Source organism: Delphinapterus leucas, chromosome 2, assembly GCF_059928025.1.
Source record: "Delphinapterus leucas isolate spDelLeu-1000000601 "Yukka" chromosome 2, BTC_Dleu_Yukka2, whole genome shotgun sequence".
In the NCBI taxonomy this organism is placed as follows: Eukaryota; Metazoa; Chordata; class Mammalia; order Artiodactyla; family Monodontidae; genus Delphinapterus; species Delphinapterus leucas.
The window spans coordinates 147,123,199-147,142,144 of NC_143130.1; the positions used below are offsets into that span (position 1 = coordinate 147,123,199).

The following is an 18,946-nucleotide window of genomic DNA, read 5'->3' on the forward strand; positions in this document are numbered from 1 at the left end:
TGCTACTGCTTCTACTTCTATTAATACTAACCGCTATCACCATCACTGCTACTCAAAACCATTTAAATAATCGTTCTACTTTTGGCCTCTGTAAAATACCACATAAGGATGTTGTAAGGATTATATGATACGAAGGACTTGAAACCATATACATAAAAGTGCACGTTACAGCTGTTGAATATTTATGTTGAGGTGCTCTTTGGGCAAAATACTTTGCTTCTTTAAATTTGTCTTCCCTTTTGTCATTGGGGATAACAGTAGTACTTAAACTTGTAGAACTGTTTGAGGATTAACTATATAAAGTTTGGTAGCCCAATGTTCAGGACACAGAGAGAATCAGTAAATAATACTAGCTTGACCATTAAATGTTTTGTCTAAACACTTTTTTAGTCTTGTTTGGGCCACTCTTAATGTAAATATCATTTTATATGCATGTTTAGTCTCTGGCCAGATGGTAAGCATTTGATGCCGGTGTGGGGTGGGGGGGAATATGTTACTGAAATTGTATTTGCTTTCCCACTCAGGTTCTGGTATGCAATACAGGGCAATTTATTTGGCACTAGTTTTTATTCCATTTACTCTGTTGCTATTCTGTTGGAGATCGTTACCTTGTTGAATTTCTAGATTTATTGATCTCTGCCACTTTGTCAAGTGACTTAAATTTTTCTGGACCTTACTTTATGATTTGTAAAGTAAGAGTAATTCATGAGATTAAAGGTTTTATTATTTAAACATTTAAGTTAACAGAACTTTTATTCCTTGAACCTTAAAAAGAATGACAAAAATGAGCTTCTGCTCTTTCCATCCACTGCCAAGATGACTCTTGAAATAAATCCTTTCCTGAACATTTTGAAAAACACTAGATGATACTTAAGCATCTCTCAGCCGCAGTTTATTTGGAAACCAACAGTACTGTACTTGAAAAAGAGTTGAAACACAATCAGTGAAAATAATCTAACAATCAGTGAAAATATTCTAAGTGGTTATTAGCAAGGGAGCTTGACTGTTTAAAGTTTTGTCTTGGAAGTGTGAGAAGCTTATTGAAAATTATTGAATGAGTGAATGCCTCAATTTTGGGTTAGTGATTGCTTGGTTTAACTCAGGGTCTCTCAACTTTGGCATTACTGTCATATTTTGGACTGGATAATTCTTTGGGGGTGGGGACGCTATCCTGTACATGTTTAGCAACATTTCTGGCCTCTGCTAAGTAGATGCCAGTAGCACCCCTCAACCCAGTCCTGACAATAAAAAATATGTCTAGACATTGTCAAAATTCTCCTGGTGGGGACAGGTGGAAGGCAAAATCACCCTTGATGGAGAGCCACTGTAATCCAAAAATGTTTTAAGAAGAGTCAAGGTGATATTTATAAATGTTTGATAAACTGGTAAATGAATATTTTAGGATATAGATGTTTAACAAACGATAAATGCAGCATTATTTTTCCAGCCAATTTTTCCATGTTGTCTTATTTTTATTTTTGTCTTAAGGCAATCATATGGCCTAAAATTACAGGGTGAGAATAGGAACTTGAAAATTAAATCTTTCTGTTGCAGATATGTTTTATATACAACTTTTGCCAGTTATGTTCAAAGCTGCTAAGTCTCTGAAAGTTTTCATCTGATAAAGATGTGTCTTCTAAGCTATTGACATGGCCTTATTGATATCCAGTTACATTGAGCAGGAATCATACCATTCTTTTTTTTTTGTCTGTGAGAGCAGATGACTTATGTGGCTTTAAGTTATATGTTACCCCTACTTCCCTTTGAAATATTTACTCATTTGATTTCTACTTTGAGGATTTTTTTCAAATGAAGGAATTTTGCTTCCATTCTATACAAATTTATCTGACATACTACATTCTAAATATATAAATAGTTTTAAAGCTGTGAGTATAGCAGTGGCTTCTTTGGCATGCAGTTATCTGGATGATAAATAAAGGTACGTTTATCTGAAACCTAAACCATAAACTAAGTAGAATTTTAGAAATGCCATTATTATAGGACTTGTCAGACTGTTCCATTAAAAAATAAGCCCAGGACATTTGCATTTGGTCTTTTTCTTAAGGGGCTTGGTTTGTCAGTTGTATAAATCTGTTTTGCAGCTTAAAAAAATTTACATTGTTACCTATTGAATTCAGTTTACTTCAAATATATTATTTTTTATTTTAAAAATATACTGTTTAGTTCTCCATAAGGAATAATTGAAAAAACTAGTTTTTCAATTAAATCTTTGGTGAGTTTATATATTTTTGCTTAAATTGTTGTCACTAGTAATTTCTGAGCTAGTACTTTTCATGACTAGCCCAAATACAGTTGACGCTTGAACAACATGGGTTTGTACTGTGCAGGTCCACATACAGGTGGATTTTTTTCAGTAGTAAATACTATAGTATTACAGGATTCATGGTTGGTTGAATCCATGAGTGCAGAACTGCGGATATGGAGGAATCACCTATACGGAGAACTGCCTGTAGGTTATACATCTTCCACTGCACAGAGGGTTGGCGTCCCTATACCCGTGTCGTTCAAGGGTCAACTCTATTTGAGTTTTGACTTGTATTAGCTAAATTTCTTCTCTGTGAAGATGATGTGTGGGGCATTCATTGTTGGAAACTAAAATTTTTGCATTGAGTTAAACATTTATTGAGTAAATAGGTTTTTTTTATGTGATGTCAGTATATGACTTGGTCTTCTTTTAAAATTGGTTTTGTTGAGATATAATTTACATGTAATAAGATGCAATTTTAAATGTGTAATTTAAAATCAGCTCAATAGGTATAACTTACATTAAAATTTAATAATTTTAAGTGTTCAATTTGATGAATTTTGAGAACAACTTTATCGAGGTATAATTTACATTCCATTAAATTCACATGTTTTACAGGTACAGTTTGAGTTTCATTGAATTTATATCGTGTAGATATCACTGAAATCTAGTTTCATTACACTTCCATCCCATAAAAAAATTCCCTTGTCTCCTTTTATAGCTAGTTTCTGCTCCCATCCACAGCTCCAGGAAACCACCAAACCGCTTTCTCTAACAGCAGTAATTTTGCCTTTCCTAGAAATTTCATTACAAATGGAAATCATACAGTATGTACTCCTGTGTCTGGCATTATGTTTTTGAGGCCACCCATGTTGTTGCATATATCAGTAGTTCTTTCTTTTTTATTACTGAATAGTATTCTGTTTTTTTTATTTATCCATTCACCAGCTGAAGGACATTTGGATAGTGTCCAATTTTAAGCTATCATTATTAATAATGCTTCTGTGAATATTCCATATAAACCTTTGTGTTTTTTTACAAATAAAAATATGTATTTCTCATATGGAATCAGTGGGTTATATCATAAGTGTATGTTTAACTTTTTAAGAAACTGTCAAACTGACTACCGTTTCATGTTCTCACCTGTATTAGGGTTTCAGTTTCTCCATATCCTCTCCAAAGCTTAGTATTGTCAATCTTTTAAATTTTAGCCATTTTACTGTGTTTGTAATGGTATTTCATTGTGTTTTTTTAACAGCTTTATTGAGTTATAATTCACATACCATGTACAATTCATCCATTTCAAGTGTACAATTCAGTAACTTTTAGTATATTCAGAACTGTGCGACCATTACCACAATCAATTTTAGAGTCTTTTCATCACCCCTCAAAAGAAACATGTACCCCACTTAGCCATAATCCCCCCACCCCACCAGCCGAAGGCAATCACTAATTTACTTTCTGTCTCTCTAGATTTGCCTATTCTGGATATTTCATAACTGGAATTATACAGTATGTGGTCCTTTGTGACTGGCTTCTTTCAATTCTGTTTTTAAAGTTCATCAATGTTGTAGCATGTAACAGTACTTTCTTTTAATTGCCCAATAATATTTCATTTTGGATATACAACATTTTATTTATCGGTTGATGGACATTTGGATTTTTTCCCCCCACTTTTTATATTAATAATGCTGCTGTAAACATTTTTGTACAAGGTTTTTGTTTGGACATATATTTCATTTCTCTTGGTCGTATACCTAGGAGTGGAATTACTCTGTGTTTGGCCTTTTGAGGAATTGCCAGACTATTTTACAGTGTGGCTGCACCATTTGACATTCCCAACAGAAGTGTATGAGAGTTTCAGTTTCTCCATCTCCTTATCAGCACTTGTCTTTTTGATTCTAGCCATCCTAGTGGGTGTTGTGGTGTCTCATGGTTTTGATTTGCTTTTCTCTGATGGCTAATAATGTTAAATATCTTTTTATGCACCTATTTAATAAAGCCATTTGTATATTTTCTTTGGAGAACTGTCTATTCAGGTCCTCTTCCCACTTTAAAATCAGACTATTTGTCTTTTTATTATAGAGTTGTAAGCATTTGTTACATATTCTACACATGTCCCCCATCAGATAAATGATTTGCAAACATTTTCTCCCATTGTGTGCATTGCCTCTTCACTTTCTTGATGGTGTCCTTTGAAGCACAAGGTTTTAAGTTTTGATCATGTCTAATTTATTTATTTTCCTTTTGTTGCTTGTGCTTTTGATGTCCTGTCTTAAGAAACCATTGCGTAATAATCAAAGGTCATGAAGATTTATTTATGCCTTTGTTTTCTTCTAAGGGTTTTATAGAATTCTTGCATGTGTGTTTTTGATTCATTTTGAGTTAATTTTTGTATATGGTGTGAGGTAAGAGTGCAACCTAATTCTTTTGCATGTGGATGTCTGTATATCTAGTTGTCCTGGCACCATTTAAGAGACTGTTATTTTCCTATTTAATTGTCTTAGCACCCTTGTTGATAATCAATTGCCTGTAAATGTTAGAGTTTATTTCTGGTCTCTTAATTCTATTCCACAGATTTCTGTCTATCCTTATGCTGGTATCTCATTGTGGTTTTAATTAGCATTTTCCCTAATGATTAATGGTGTTGAATATCTTTCCAAATGTTTATTTTTTGCCATTTGTATATCTTTGGTGGTCAGATTTCTTGCCTCTTTTTAACAATTGTATTATTTGACTTTCTTATAAGAGTATTTATAGTGAATATAAGTATTTTGCAAATATTTCTCCCTTTTTATAGCTTGCCTTTTCATTTTCTTAACAGTATCTTTTAGTGGCATATTCTGGGGTGGCTATTCTGCCACTTTTTCAGTGGATCCTAAAAGCCTTGTGGTATCAACAGATCTTTGCAACTGATTGGATAATAAGGCTTGAGGAAGATCTTGGAGATAGTGCTATAATTAACAATAGTAGGGAAGAAGTTCAGGTCAGTTTGGGATATATTGAAATTGAGATTCTGGTGACATCCAGAAAGTAAAAATGTACTTTCTGTTCCCTCAATCTGGAACCCTTTATTTCTGGATCTTCCCACAACTAACTTTTTTTTTTTTTTTTTATCATTCAAGTCTCAGCTTAATTATCATCTCCTAAAATAGGCCTTCCCTGACCATCTTATCTAATGTTGCCCCTTCCAAACATCACTGTCTATTGTATAACCCTGTTTTACTTTCTTTATAATTCTTTCTCTGAATTCATCTTATTGTGTATTTGCTTTTTATTATCTTTTACCCTATCAGAATGTAATCTCCCATTAGGACAGGATCCTCTTCTATCTTGGTCTTCAATGTAGCATCAACATTCCCGCCTCTGAATTAACTGTGGTTCTTGTCTGTCAGATTCTTTTTGAATCTTTTTGGATCCTAAACTTCTCATTTTCTTGACTTTATGAAACTATTTATAAGGTTTAAAATGGATCCAGAAGTTGTAGTTAAAGAAAAAAACCAAAAACTGCATTTTTGTTTGAGCCTAACCTAGAGATAAAAAAAAAGTCATTAAAAATCATCTACAAAAGGGTCTTGTGCTTTTTTTTAAAGCTTTTAAACCAGTTATGTTTACCTCTTTCTTATCATTGACTTCAGGTAATTTATATTGATTTTAATTGATGTTCATTAGAGATGGGTGTGTGTACATTTTTATTGCTTTATACTGAGAAACCCTAGTCATCTGAAAACAGAATTGGATATCGTATTGAATTAACTTTTCTCTGCCATTCCCTCCCTCTAAAAGACACTACAGACTTTTACACTTGATTAATTGTCTCTTTTCTGTTTTACAGAGTAAGAAAGTTAGTCTGAGTTCTGTGAAAAATCAGAGAAGAACTAAGGATAGTAGACAAGGACTTTCCAATTTGCATAATGTAAGTTCTTTTCACTATTCTTGGCCTGAATTTTGTGTTAGCTGACAAAGCTGTTTCTATGGAAACAAATAGTGCAACTTCTTAGAATGTCAGAGGAATGCTGATCACTTAAAATGAGACTTCCCAGCTGCTGGTCAAAGGGCATTACTCCTGGGAGAAGGGGAGGAAGGATGAATTGAAAAAAAAAATCTAGAGTTCTAAATGCTAGTGTAGACCGACTGTTTTCATATGAAGTATATGTTTTACATATCCCTTTGCCTAAAAGTTAGGATACTGATTATATAGAAACTGGTCTTCCTGCTAACAGTTCATGTTTCCCAGCTCTCACACCAATGGTTTTGTTTCTTGGTGTGGAGTTTTCAGTGGGCCTATATCCCTCAGGCTATTTCAGGCCCCCCAGTCTCAATCATTTGTACTTATTGAAGCTTATTTAGCTTCTTTTTACCCCCTTCTTCTGTATTCAATTCACATAAGCAGAGCCCTTTCTCTCCAGTAGTTCAAAGTTAACATTGAAATAGCTTTGGCCTACGAGCCTGAAAATTCATTTTCTTCTTTTGTGGAATGTGTAAAGAGTTTTGCTTTGTTTTTAAAAGTTTTCTTTCTTTTTTTTTTTTTCATGGGGGTGTGGGTATAATAAGCTGAGACTTTGATTAGGATTTGAAATGTGGGCCTTTGAGGCATTTTTATTTATTTATTTATTTTGCGGTACGCGGGCCTCTCACTGTTGTGGCCTCTCCCGTTGCGGAGCACAGGCTCCGGACGCGCAGGCTCAGCGGCCATGGCTCACGGGCCCAGCCATTCTGCGGCATGTGGGATCTTCCCGGGCCAGGGCACGAACCTGTGTCCCCTGCATCAGCAGGTGGACTCTCAACCACTGCACCAGCAGGGAAGCCCTGAGGCATTTTTAAAACAATTTGTTTATAATTAGAGTATTGAGATGAGAGGAATACTCTTAGGACCAGCAGCTTGTAACTACATTGTCTGCATAAGTCAGTCTTTCATTTACATATAAGGAGGTAATTCTCTAGTTCAGTTATTTACCAGCCTCCAAATTGTCAAACAAAGGACTGTAGGGTTTTTTGTCCCGTCCACGGCACCCCCCCCCACCCCACCCCCCCCACCCCGCCCCGAGAGTGACAGAATAATTCCTTTGGACTAGTTCTCTTTCATTGTTTATTGTTATGTGATGACTACATAAATGAGCTAGAATATTCATGGTTTGCCTGTTTAAAAATTATAATGATCTTTAATGGTAAAACTGTGGGACACAGCATAATGTTTCTTTGATTCTGGAAGAATCTGTCATGGACCTCATGAATTAACTTGTGAGCATTATGAAGTCTTTAGGAGTGTTGGTATGGTGAGATCATTATTTAACTGGGGTGATCTGGAAATATTTCTTGAAGGAATAGTGATTTGTGGTAGATCTTGAAAGCAGAAGATGAAAGGAGAAGCAGTTCTTATTTCTTAGTTCGTAAGACATTTGGGCAGGAAGAGAAAGATATGGGATAGGCAGGCACAAATGAGGAAGCTAACTTCGAAGGCTTGTACAGGAAAGTAGTGAAAGATACAGTTAGAAAGTTTGGATTTACCTTGTGAGTTTAGACTCTGTTCTTTAGGCAATATGGAAGTCATCAGATGTTCTGAACACAGGAGTAATTTGCTTATATGGTTAATTAGGCGTTTATCCCTTAACTAGTTATCAGGGCTATAGAGATCAATAAGACAGATCCTTGCTGATTAGATCATTTACCTGTATGACGTATAATCACCTTGAAATTGTGCCTAAAACTAAACCCGTAATGCCCTTTAATTTATCTCCCCTTCTGTCGAATTCTCCATCTTAGTTAATGACATTGCTGTCCACCTTGTGACCCAAAGATAGTGGCCATGAAGTCACACTGCCTGGGTTCATATTCTGGAGCCTCCAGTTTGCTTGGTCTTATACTAGGCAGTGTCACGGATCCAGAGATGGGTCGGCATGGTTCCTGACTTCCAAGCGTTTCTAGTCTGGGGCAGACAGACAGAGATACAAATAGCTGTAGTCGAGTTTGATCAGAGATGTGATAGGGATTGTGGGATTTCAGAGGAGGCACATATCCAGTTTGGGAAATTATGGAAATCCAGAGGAGGATGTATTTGAGCTGAGACTTAAAAGGAAAATAGGCAAGGATTAGATCCTAGGCAGCCTGGTTCTGGAGCCTATACTCTTAAACATTGTGTGGTCTTGGGTAACTGGGTAGATATAGTGGCATTGATTAGAATTGAGAATGGAGGAAAAGGATCAAGGAGAATAGAGGGGATTAAAGGGAAATATGAGTTTAATTATGGACACATTAATTTCTAGATCTCTGTGAGACATTTTGGTAGATAAACTAATGGGCAGGGATCCTGTCTCTGTAGCCCCAGTACCTAGCCAGGGGTAAGTGCTCAACTAAATTTATGTTCAGATCACCCCTTTTTTCTAAATCTTTGATGGCTTTCTTACTGCCTTGAGATTAAGGACTTATATTTAAGACCTTTCATAAGTTGGACCCAGTCAAATTTTCTAGCCAGTATTCTCTTATACAAACTGACTGCTATAGTTCAACTAGCTTTGTTTGTACTTTTCCCATACATTTAATTTTTTGTCTTCAGTTCATATGGCCTCTTTCTTTTTCCTTCATCCTGTCTTCAAGGGCTACTTCAATCCCCATTCCTCATTTATAAAACAGGCATATCTGGACCTACTTTTAGAGTTTTAGTGAGGATTAAATGAGTGAATACTATGTGAAGTGCTTGCAGTAGTGTCTGGCATAGAATTATGTGCTCAGTAAATGTTGTACTTGTTGTTACTACTACTACTACAACTACTACTACTACTACTACTACTACTACTACTTCTTCTTCTAGTGTTACTACTTCCTTCTCTCCTTTTTGCCCTGCTATATGAAATATAGACACCAAGTTTTAGGAATTCTGTAACCTACATGCTTCTTTAATATAACTTTTCTTCATTCTCACTGTCTTAAATTAGTTCAGGACCCCATTTCTTTCTTTCTTTCCCTTTCTTTCTTTCTTTCGGCTGCATTGGATATTTGTTGCTGTGTGCTGGTTTTCTCTAGTTGCGGCGAGCGGGGGCTACTCTTCCTTGTGGTGCACGGGCTTCTCACTGTGGTGGCTTCTCCTGCTGTGGAGCACGGGCTCTAGGCCCATGGGCTTCAGTAGTTGTGGCACGTGGGCTCAGTAGTTGTGGCTCGTGGGCTCTAGAGTGCAGGGTCAGTAGTGTGGTGCATGTGCTTAGTTGCTCCGCGGCCTGTGGGATCTTCCCGGACCAGGGCTCGAACCTGTGTCCCCTGCATTGACAGGCGGATTCTCAACCACTGCGCCACCAGGGAAGCCCAGGACCCCATTTCTTACAGTTGCCCTCAAACTGGTCTCATTGCCACCCTTCAGTCTATCCTCTAGTCTTCTACCAGAGTGATATTTCTCTAAAAGTGAGTGTGATCATGTTAGTCCCTGCTTTAAATCCTATGATGATTCTTACTACTTTCAGGATAAAGGTCAAAGTTTTCATCTGTTACTCTTCGCCAACTGGCCCCCTGCTTGCCTTTCTAGTTTTATTATTATTCATGTATGACATGCTCCCATTGTCCCATCCAGCCATTTTGCATTCCATTCTACTTCATGCAAGTGCCATATTCTCACGTTCTTCCTTCCTTTTGGTCTTGTGTTTCCTTCTGCCTGGAACAGACTGTTCTATCTGGCTAATTTTTAGTTGTTTTTTGAAATGCTGCTGGAAGAAATGTGTCCTTATGTTTTGAGGGTTTGCTATGACTATCACAGACTAAATTTTAGAGCCCATCATCTGAATTTATAACATTTCTAAGTTCAGTTGAACAAATACTTAATGGGCATTTCCTATATGACATGTATTGTGTTAAGTACAGGGAAGGTATAAAAATAAGACATGAATGACCCGTTTTTAACAAATTTAGAATCTAATGAGGAGAAATCAACTGAGAAGAATAATCATTCATTTTCTTTGCTGTCTCGGCCAGTGGACTATGAACACGCTAAGGGAGATGTGACCAAAATGGAGATTTAAGTGAATTAATATCAGGTTGCAGAAATTTTTCTGAGGGTAAAAGTCTAGATCCAGATAGACAAGCATGATTATAGTCCAAGCATGAGAACTCTGACTGAGATCACCTGGCCTAGTTTCTCTTGCATGATTGTAATCTCCACCTCCATGATTTAGTACAGTGAATATGGACACAATCTTATAATTTTTAAGCTAAGTTTTAATTTCAAATCATAATTTTTGTAGACCAGCATATATATAAATAAAAAATACTCATGATTAAGTTTGATTTTTAATATCCCATAAATGTTGTAGGTAGAGAAAGTTGAGAGTTTTAATTTTCTGGAAGTACATACACTCCTAAATTTTTAAAATTAAAATTAAGCGTAGCACTACCGTAACTCCTACATAAATTTCTGCTTACTTGTAATGAAAATATTAAATAAGATAAATTTGCATTTGCATATAATCAATATTATAAAACAAGAATTATCTAACATAATTTTTTTAATATATAAATTTATTTATTTGTTTTATTTTTGGCTGCATTGGGTCTTTGTTGCTGCACACGGGCTTTCTCTGGTTGCAGCGAGCGGGGGCTACTCTTTGTTGCGGTGCACGGGCTTCTCACTGAGTGGCTTATCTTGTTGCGGAGCATGGGCTCTAGGCTCGCGAGCTTCAGTAGGTGCAGCACGCAGGCTCAGTAGTTGTGGCTCGTGGGCTCTAGAGCGCAGACTCAGTAGTTGTGGCACACTGGCTTAGTTGCTCCGCAGGCATGTGGGATCTTCCCAGACCAGGGCTCGAACCCTTGTCCCCTGTGTTGGCAGGTGGATTCTTAACCACTGCACCACCAGGGAAGTCCCTATCTAACATAATTCTAATAGCTCTCGTTTTAATGCAAGAGAAGGCAATTTAATGATAAATAAGGTATTTCTATGTAGATCGCATAATTATAAGAAAACAGAGCTATAATTTGGATGGAAGACAGAAAAATCTACCAGAGTTCTTGTGAAAATGTAATTCTAGTGGCTCATGTAGCTTGCATCTATTTTCCTGATTATTGGTCTAGTGGTTTTCCTGGTAGTCTAGGAGGGTTTGTGTTAAGCAGTCTGTGACAAGATGTTTGCTTGAGAGAAGACTGGCTGGCATTAGGAATATCGTCTGAAAACTCAGCTTTTGCTTAGTTGGCATGTTCTCTAACCAACCTATTAACTGGAGTGCTACTCAACTCAAGGAGGTAGTAGGTTTATTATTGTAAATATTTTTAAAGTCTTGAGCAAAAGAAGACTAATTAGATTTAATGTGTGGGTTTGCACATATATAAATAATCTGCCTATTTATGCCCAAGAAATGGCTTGATGAAAAGCCATTGTCATCCAGTAAAATATTTTTCTTGTCTAAAATACGTTGAAGGATTTTTAAAATAGGAGAATCAAATTAATACTAAGAATTAATATAAGTATAAATAGTTTTTAGTTCTAAAACTTTATCTCATTTAAAACTCAGAACAGGGGACTTCCCTGGTGGTCTGGTTGTTAAGACTTCGCCTTCCAATGCAGGGGGTGCAGGTTCAATCCCTGGTTGGGGAGCTAAGATCCCACATGCTCGTGGCCAAAAAAACAAAACATAAAACAAGCAATATTGTAACAAATTCAATAAAAGACTTTAAAAATGGTCCACAGCAAAAAAGTCTTTAAAAAAAACAGCTCAGAACAATTCTATGAATAAATTTTCCAAAGGAATCTAAGGTTCAGAGAGAGAAACTAGTCTTAAATCATAAAGCTAGAGGAAGTAGCAGAGCCAGAATTAAAATTCAGTCTTCTGGTCTCCAAGTCCAATAGGTTCTTGTTTGCTGTATAGTGTGACTTTAAAACATTTTTGAGTGGTAACAGATACTACCATTTTCTCTAAATGAATCCTCTGAAAGAATTAACCCTAATTCTTTTTTTACTGCCACCAGTTATAAAGACTGATAACTGACATAGTCTTTTTCTCACTTAAGGTAGTTTTATCCTGTAGATGCCTTAGCTGCTAATTAAAATTTCTTTTTCATTGGGTATCTTCTTCATCTCATAAACTCCGAAAAGTGAATTGTCTCCCACAGTGCTGCCTTTATGTCGAGTCAGCAACATGGCTTGCTGTATGCCAGGTTCTTTAGCAGTTAACTAGGAAGGGATTTCAATCTCATGTATATTAATTGAGCATAAAGGATTGTGTTGAGACAACTGTAAAGATGATTAAAATACTTTTACACCTTAAATATCTCATTCTCTACTAAACTAGTACCCAGAACCTTCTTATTTTCTTGCTGTGCTAAACTTTCTAGTACATCATTTTTCTTAGCTGTAAAATTAAACAGTATACTTGAGAGGGTACTTTTTTTTCTTGAAACACCTTGTTTTCCTCAGATCTATAAAATGAAAGGAAAATATTTAATCTATATAGCAAGATAATATTATATACTTATGAGATATTTTCTATATTGTGTAGAGATAGAGATTGGAAGTGGACTATGTAAAAAAATCTACTTTTATATTGTAATTCTTATACTTTTTTTCCCCATCTTTCCCCTTAGATTTCCTTCATGGATACATTTTCATAGCGTTATTATGTGATGTGAGAAGTTTTTTTTTTTTGAAGTAACATGGATTTTATACTACAGAATCAAGAGATTGGCTTTATAGGAAAAATTGAATTATAAAAAGTGGTACGGGTTTTTATAGATAACCATGACAACATCCCATATGAATGGGCATGTTACTGAGGAATCAGACAACGAAGTAAAAAATGTTGATCTTGCATCACCAGAGGAACATCAGAAGCACCGAGAGATGGCTGTTGACTGCCCTGGAGATTTGGGCACCAGGATGATGCCAGTACGTCGAAGTGCACAGTTGGAACGTATTCGGCAACAACAGGAGGACATGAGGCGTAGGCGAGAGGAAGAAGGGAAAAAACAAGAACTTGACCTTAATTCTTCCATGAGACTTAAGAAACTAGCCCAGATTCCTCCAAAAACTGGAATAGATAACCCTATATTTGATACAGAGGAAGGAATTATCTTAGAAAGTCCTCATTATGCTGTGAAAATATTAGGTAAGTAAAAACAGTAGAATAATAGAAAATGTTTTGCTTTTGTTTCTCTTGCCGTGACATAAATGTGTATAGGAAGGAGGAGGGACATAAGAGAATGTAAGTAATAGCAATTTGAATTCAGACCAAGATCAGTTCCTTTCTCAGAAAGGCCATATGACCATTGTTTACTGTTAGCCATGTAGAGCTAAAGCACATATCCTAAGTGTTCAGTCACTACAACATAATTTTTATATCTAATCTTTGAATTAAAAATTTATGTATGAGGCCTAACTTTTAAAGCCTTGAAATTCACGTTTTATTTCAAACTCAAACTTTTATATCAAAATTACTGAAAAGTAGTTTTCAGATTTTGAATTTCTGATTTCCTTAAGGTTAGTAAAATAGTAATAAAATTAATATATGTAGCTTAGCATTGATTTGATTTTCTTTAATTAATGGCTGTTAATGAGAAGAACTGGTGCTATTCCTATGGCATAATCCTATACTAACTATTCCCAAATTTCATTTTGTGAAGAAAACAAAAAAACTAGTGACATGAGATATTAATAGATATAAATAAAAAAGAATTCTGTGATCAAATAAACTTTGAGAACACTGGGTTAAATAAGTTAAACAGCTTCTTATTACAGTACTTCTTGGAGCCTTTATAACCTAATAGGCGGTATGAATCTATAAGAGAAATTGATGTCGAATATGTGTTTCCAAACTTAAAATATTTCATAATTGAACTTAACTGCCCTCTCTTCCTACACACACACAGGAGAGATTCCTGAACTAGTGTCAGTGGTATACATTAACTTGTGTTCCCTTAAAACCAGGCTAACTAAAAGGAAGTATTTTATTTCTTAGTGGTTTATTATTTATAGATGTGAAAAGAGAGACACTTCACTTTTCTATGGAAGGAGAGGGTTTTCGTCGTTGTTGTTTTGCCATTTATTTAAGTGTCTATTGAATCCTGTACTAGATGCTGTAGCAAACAGCTTTCTGTTTAGTACCCAGAGTAGTCCTGTTAACAGGGCTCTGTAATATCCATTACAGAAAAAGAAATTGAACCTCAGTTAAATCACTTGTGTAAGACTCCATGCTAAGTGGTAGGGCCAAGTTTGAATTTGCCTAATCTGAATATGCAGTTGATGTACTGCAAAGAACAGAGGGTTTGAGTGGAGACTGATATCCAGCCTGCTCTTCACTCACTAGACCAGAGCTTTGGCTACCAAGAGTGGAACACCTTTTTCTGATTTACTCAAAGGTACCATATGTACTCTCTCTCTGTATATAGTATACCATATATATTAAATCTGTATATATAAAGGTGCTATATATACTATATATGGTATATACACCATACATACTAAATCTAGTCTAGAACAGTTTCTACTTTATCACAACATCTGCTTCTTTTCTTTGCTATACATTTACTAAGGATCCACATTTCTTGACAGAAAGCAGTGTGCACACTTCTCTGTGACTTAAGAAATCATAGGTGTGTTCAGTCATAGTGAAGTCTGCTAAATGCCTTCAGATGAAAGGCATTATAGTGAAAACAGAAAGATTACATATTTTTTAAAATACATTTATGTGAAGGAATTTTATGCTCTTTTTTCCTAAGAGTTTTGTTAGAGTAAAATTGTTTCATTCCCAATTGCCTCTTGTTGGCCTTCATCTCCTACCACTCCATTATTTTATATTAAAATATTCTGTAAATATTCTCTGTGACTTGGAGAAAGCTTACATTGTAATCCAACCCAAGCCTGGATTGAGTCTTCTGGGTTTCTGTTTAAATTTCTTTAAGATTAATGTATTTGTCCATTTGCTTTAATTGTATGAGGCATAAAAGTCCATCTAATAGACAATATTCGTGTAATCTCCATGAGGAAACAAATACAGCTTAAGCCAGATTCACTTAGGGAATTTTTATTTATTTTTTTACCTAACCACAGAAAACTGAAGACCATTTCTCTTAAAATTTTTGCTTTTTCCTATTTCTTTTTGTATGCTGCTTGGTTAATTTTTCTACAACTATAGATTAAAGTACAGATATATTTTCTTCCAACTTGCAATCCAGTGTGGTTTTAAAAGTTATCTTTGTGCAATCTTTGAACGTAAGGCTGTTTATTATATTTTATTTTAAAGTAATTTGAAATGTAGTACCAGGTATCTGTAAGTCATTTCTTGGTTAGGAGAATATTTCATATTTTGAGAAATAAGTGATAGATTTAATTTTAATACACTCAACACAAATGTGTTAAGTGTAGGAAACATGAAAAGTTATCGTAAGTTATAAGGTTGTTAGTCAAATCTTCAGTTTTTGGATATACTCAGTTTTAAGTTTTCATTTTAAAATGAAGTATATTAGCTTTGTATCAGACATTTTTTTTCCTGTTTATAATTTGCTAACACATCAGACTACAACAGTACTCCCTTAAAGTTGTATGAGTCTCCCTGCCAGTGTTTTGATTAATATACACATGCCAGGAGACAACTTCTCAGCCTTTTTCACAGCCAGAAACAGCAACCTTGTGTTAAATGAGGGAAGGATGGGGCAACTGATTTATTTCTTTGAGAGGGAGCCTTGAGTTTCCAAATGATACATCATCATTTATCTGTGAGTAGAGGAAATTCTCCTTAAAGAATTGAAAATGTGATTGGAAAGGTTAGATACTTTAATTATCTGGGTGGTGGTTTTTAATGAACGTATTTATAAATTTGGCACTGTATAATAATAAAAATGCAGGGATGGAATTAATAGAAAATATTCAGAAAGGATAAACTGAATTTTCTTATTTAAAAGCAGTTAGAATCTTATTGAAAATTAGAAAATAGTGATGTGGAAATTTCAAATGAATAATTAATATTAGTAGTATAAATTATAAGAATTTTGATATATTAGGGAGGCTTTCCGTAAAATTGGCACGAGTTATTCAAACTTGCTTTGCTACAAATACAATATCATTGTCTTGTTCTCTTTCATAAGTAAAGCAAGCTACCCTGTGAGAAAAATTCTGAGAAAAGAGCAGAATGCAGGTAGGTTGAGGTAGAGTAGGATCATCTTCAGATGTCTTTAGATTATAGAATTCACTGTTTGATTGATTTTTATAGTCAAAGATAAGTAATTTGGGGCCAGGATTGTGGACAAGTAAATATAGTAGACAGAATATTTAAAGGGAATAAACTAGGAAACATTGCTGTCTATCATGGATGTCACTGTATGATTATCACACTTTTGAAGAGACCTTAGGAAAGGCATACACACCCACCCATCACACAACCATGGCGAGCTATCTGTTTTGTGGCTAATAAGGAGATTCTTGAAATTTATGATTAGGGGCTTTCTGATTTACACCAGATGCTACTAGTGTTAAGAAAAAATAAAAAAGACACGCCAAGGGGAAGAAAACTAGCATGAATAAAATATTTTCGTAATATTAATAATACCATGTTTCAGTCTTTATTAGTATCTACATATTTTTTGCCAGGTGTCTCTGAATATTCAGACTTTTAAGTCAAGAGTATTCTTCTGTTTGATGTTATAAAATAAAATATTTCTTCCACATTTGTTTCTGATGTTATTTGACTTTTGATTGACCGTGGGAAATGCTGGAATTTTGCTGGATTGTGATAAACTTTTTTTAAGATTGGCTTTTAAAATAAAGTTTATTTAAAGGCAACAAACAAAATTCCAGTGCCAATAAACCTTGAGTTCATACATTTCTGAGAAGTTAATTATTCTTGCTATTAAATTTTTGCTCAACTGCTATAGATACTTCCAAACTTTATTAGCCGTTCTTTGAGAATTTTTTTTTTTTCTGGAAATGAAATGATTAGACTCATTGGTATTATGTTTAAAATGTTGGGACATTTGACGATTTTTTGATTTGTTCAGATTGCTAAAATTAGAACTAACCTAAAATAAAGATTAAAAAATTCATTTGAATATGTGTATAGTCATGTAATGTTTGGTTATTAAATATGCATAATGCTACTGAAAAATAATTAACTGCTATACCATTTAGTCTTTGACACAATGTATCAAAACTTCATTCCACCTATTAAGTATTAATAGGTTTTAACTTTTTCCCCTTGCAAAGACTTGAATCATTTTATGTTCAGAAATGCGTGATATCATTGCATATTGGTACAGGGATGCCTGGAGTCAAATGTAGAGTTTAAATACTTTTTACCTTCACTTGCTATTGACCTTTGACAAGTTACTTAAGTTTCCTGAGCCTCAGTTTCTGTATTTTCTTGAGGACCAAGTGAAAACACATATATAAACATGTTGCACATTGTAAGTTTGACTAAAATTTAACTTTTGTAAGGACCAGAAGCTACCAGAGATCATCTAACCTTTTAGTCCATGAAATTAGTTTGTGGATCTTAACCAGTAATTTTTTATTTCATTTTTTAAAATGACAGCTTTACTATACCATAAAATTCACTCTTTTAAAGTGTACTGTTCATGAGTTTTTAGTACATTCACAAGATTTGTGCAGCCATCACCATTATGTAGAGTGTTTCCATTACCTCAGAAAGAAACTCTGGACCCATAAGCATTCACTCTCTATTCTCTCCTCCCCCTAACTCCTGACCACCCTAATCTACTTTCTGTGTATTTGTTTATTTGGGACATTTCATCTAACTGAATCATACAGTATGTGGCTTTTTGTAACTGGTTTCTTTTCACATAGCATGTCTTCAGGGTTCATCTGTGTTGTAGTATGAACCATTACTTCATTCCTTTTTATAGCTGAATAATATTCCACTGTATGGAAATACCATGTTTTGTTTATCCATTCATCTGTTGGTGGAATGTTTGGGTTGTTTCTACCTTTTAGCTATTGTGAATAGTGCTGTTACAAATATTCACATATAATTTTTGTTTAAACATCTGTTTTCAATTCTTTGGAGTATATACCTAGGAGTGGAATTGTTGGATCAAATGGTAATTGTGTTTTAACTCATTGAGGAACTGCCGTATTTTCCCCAGTACCTGCACTATTTTACCTTTTCATCAGCAGCATGAGAGGGTTACAGTTTCTCTACATTCTTGCTTCTATTTGTTATTATATCAATATGTCTTTTTAATTTTAGCCATCCTATCAACCGGTAATTTTTTTGGCGGTACACGGGCCTCTCACTGCTGTGGCCTCTCCCGTTGCGGAGCACAGGCTCCGGACGCGCAGGCTCAGCGGCCATGGCTCACGGGCCCAGCCGCTCTGCGGCATGTGGGATCTTCCCAGACCGGGGCACGAACCCGTGTCCCCTGCATCGTTAGGCGGACTCTCAATCACTACGCCACCAGGGAAGCCCAACCAGTAATTTTTTTAAGAACTAGAAAAAAATAGAAGATATTAAGGTATATTATGTTGCATGTAAGTATTTATAAATTTTTATTTCAAATAGGGATGTATATACTGGGTTGAGAAATTTAAAAATACACATTTTTAATGGATCACTAACGAAAGTTTGAGAAATAATATCCAAGTCAAACCCACTCATTTTATAGAAAGGCCCAGAGACTTGAGATGGATTTTCCAGTGATATATATTGCAGCTAGTAAGTGATCCAAGTCATAACTAGGACCCAGGTATTCTGCCTTCAAATT

At 35.2% G+C, this 18,946-nt stretch overlaps 1 protein-coding gene across 11 annotated transcripts in view; it reads left to right on the top strand.

The window, feature by feature from the left end:
* The window catches only part of PALS1 (protein associated with LIN7 1, MAGUK p55 family member), a 101,928-nt gene that overhangs the window by 23,085 nt on the left and 59,897 nt on the right, over positions 1–18,946 (top strand). For 8 of the 11 annotated variants that reach the window (XR_016392202.1, XM_089907862.1, XM_089907857.1 and 5 more), the window contains exons 2-3: positions 6,102–6,182; positions 12,821–13,341. Coding sequence is in view for 10 of the 11 variants with exons in the window: in XM_089907862.1 (XP_089763988.1) it covers positions 12,975–13,341 (367 nt within the window). In the remaining variant the exon portion in view is untranslated. The remainder of the gene's footprint in view (positions 1–6,101; positions 6,183–12,820; positions 13,342–18,946) is intronic. The other 3 variants (XM_089907858.1, XM_089907856.1, XM_089907859.1) reach the window with 3 other exon arrangements.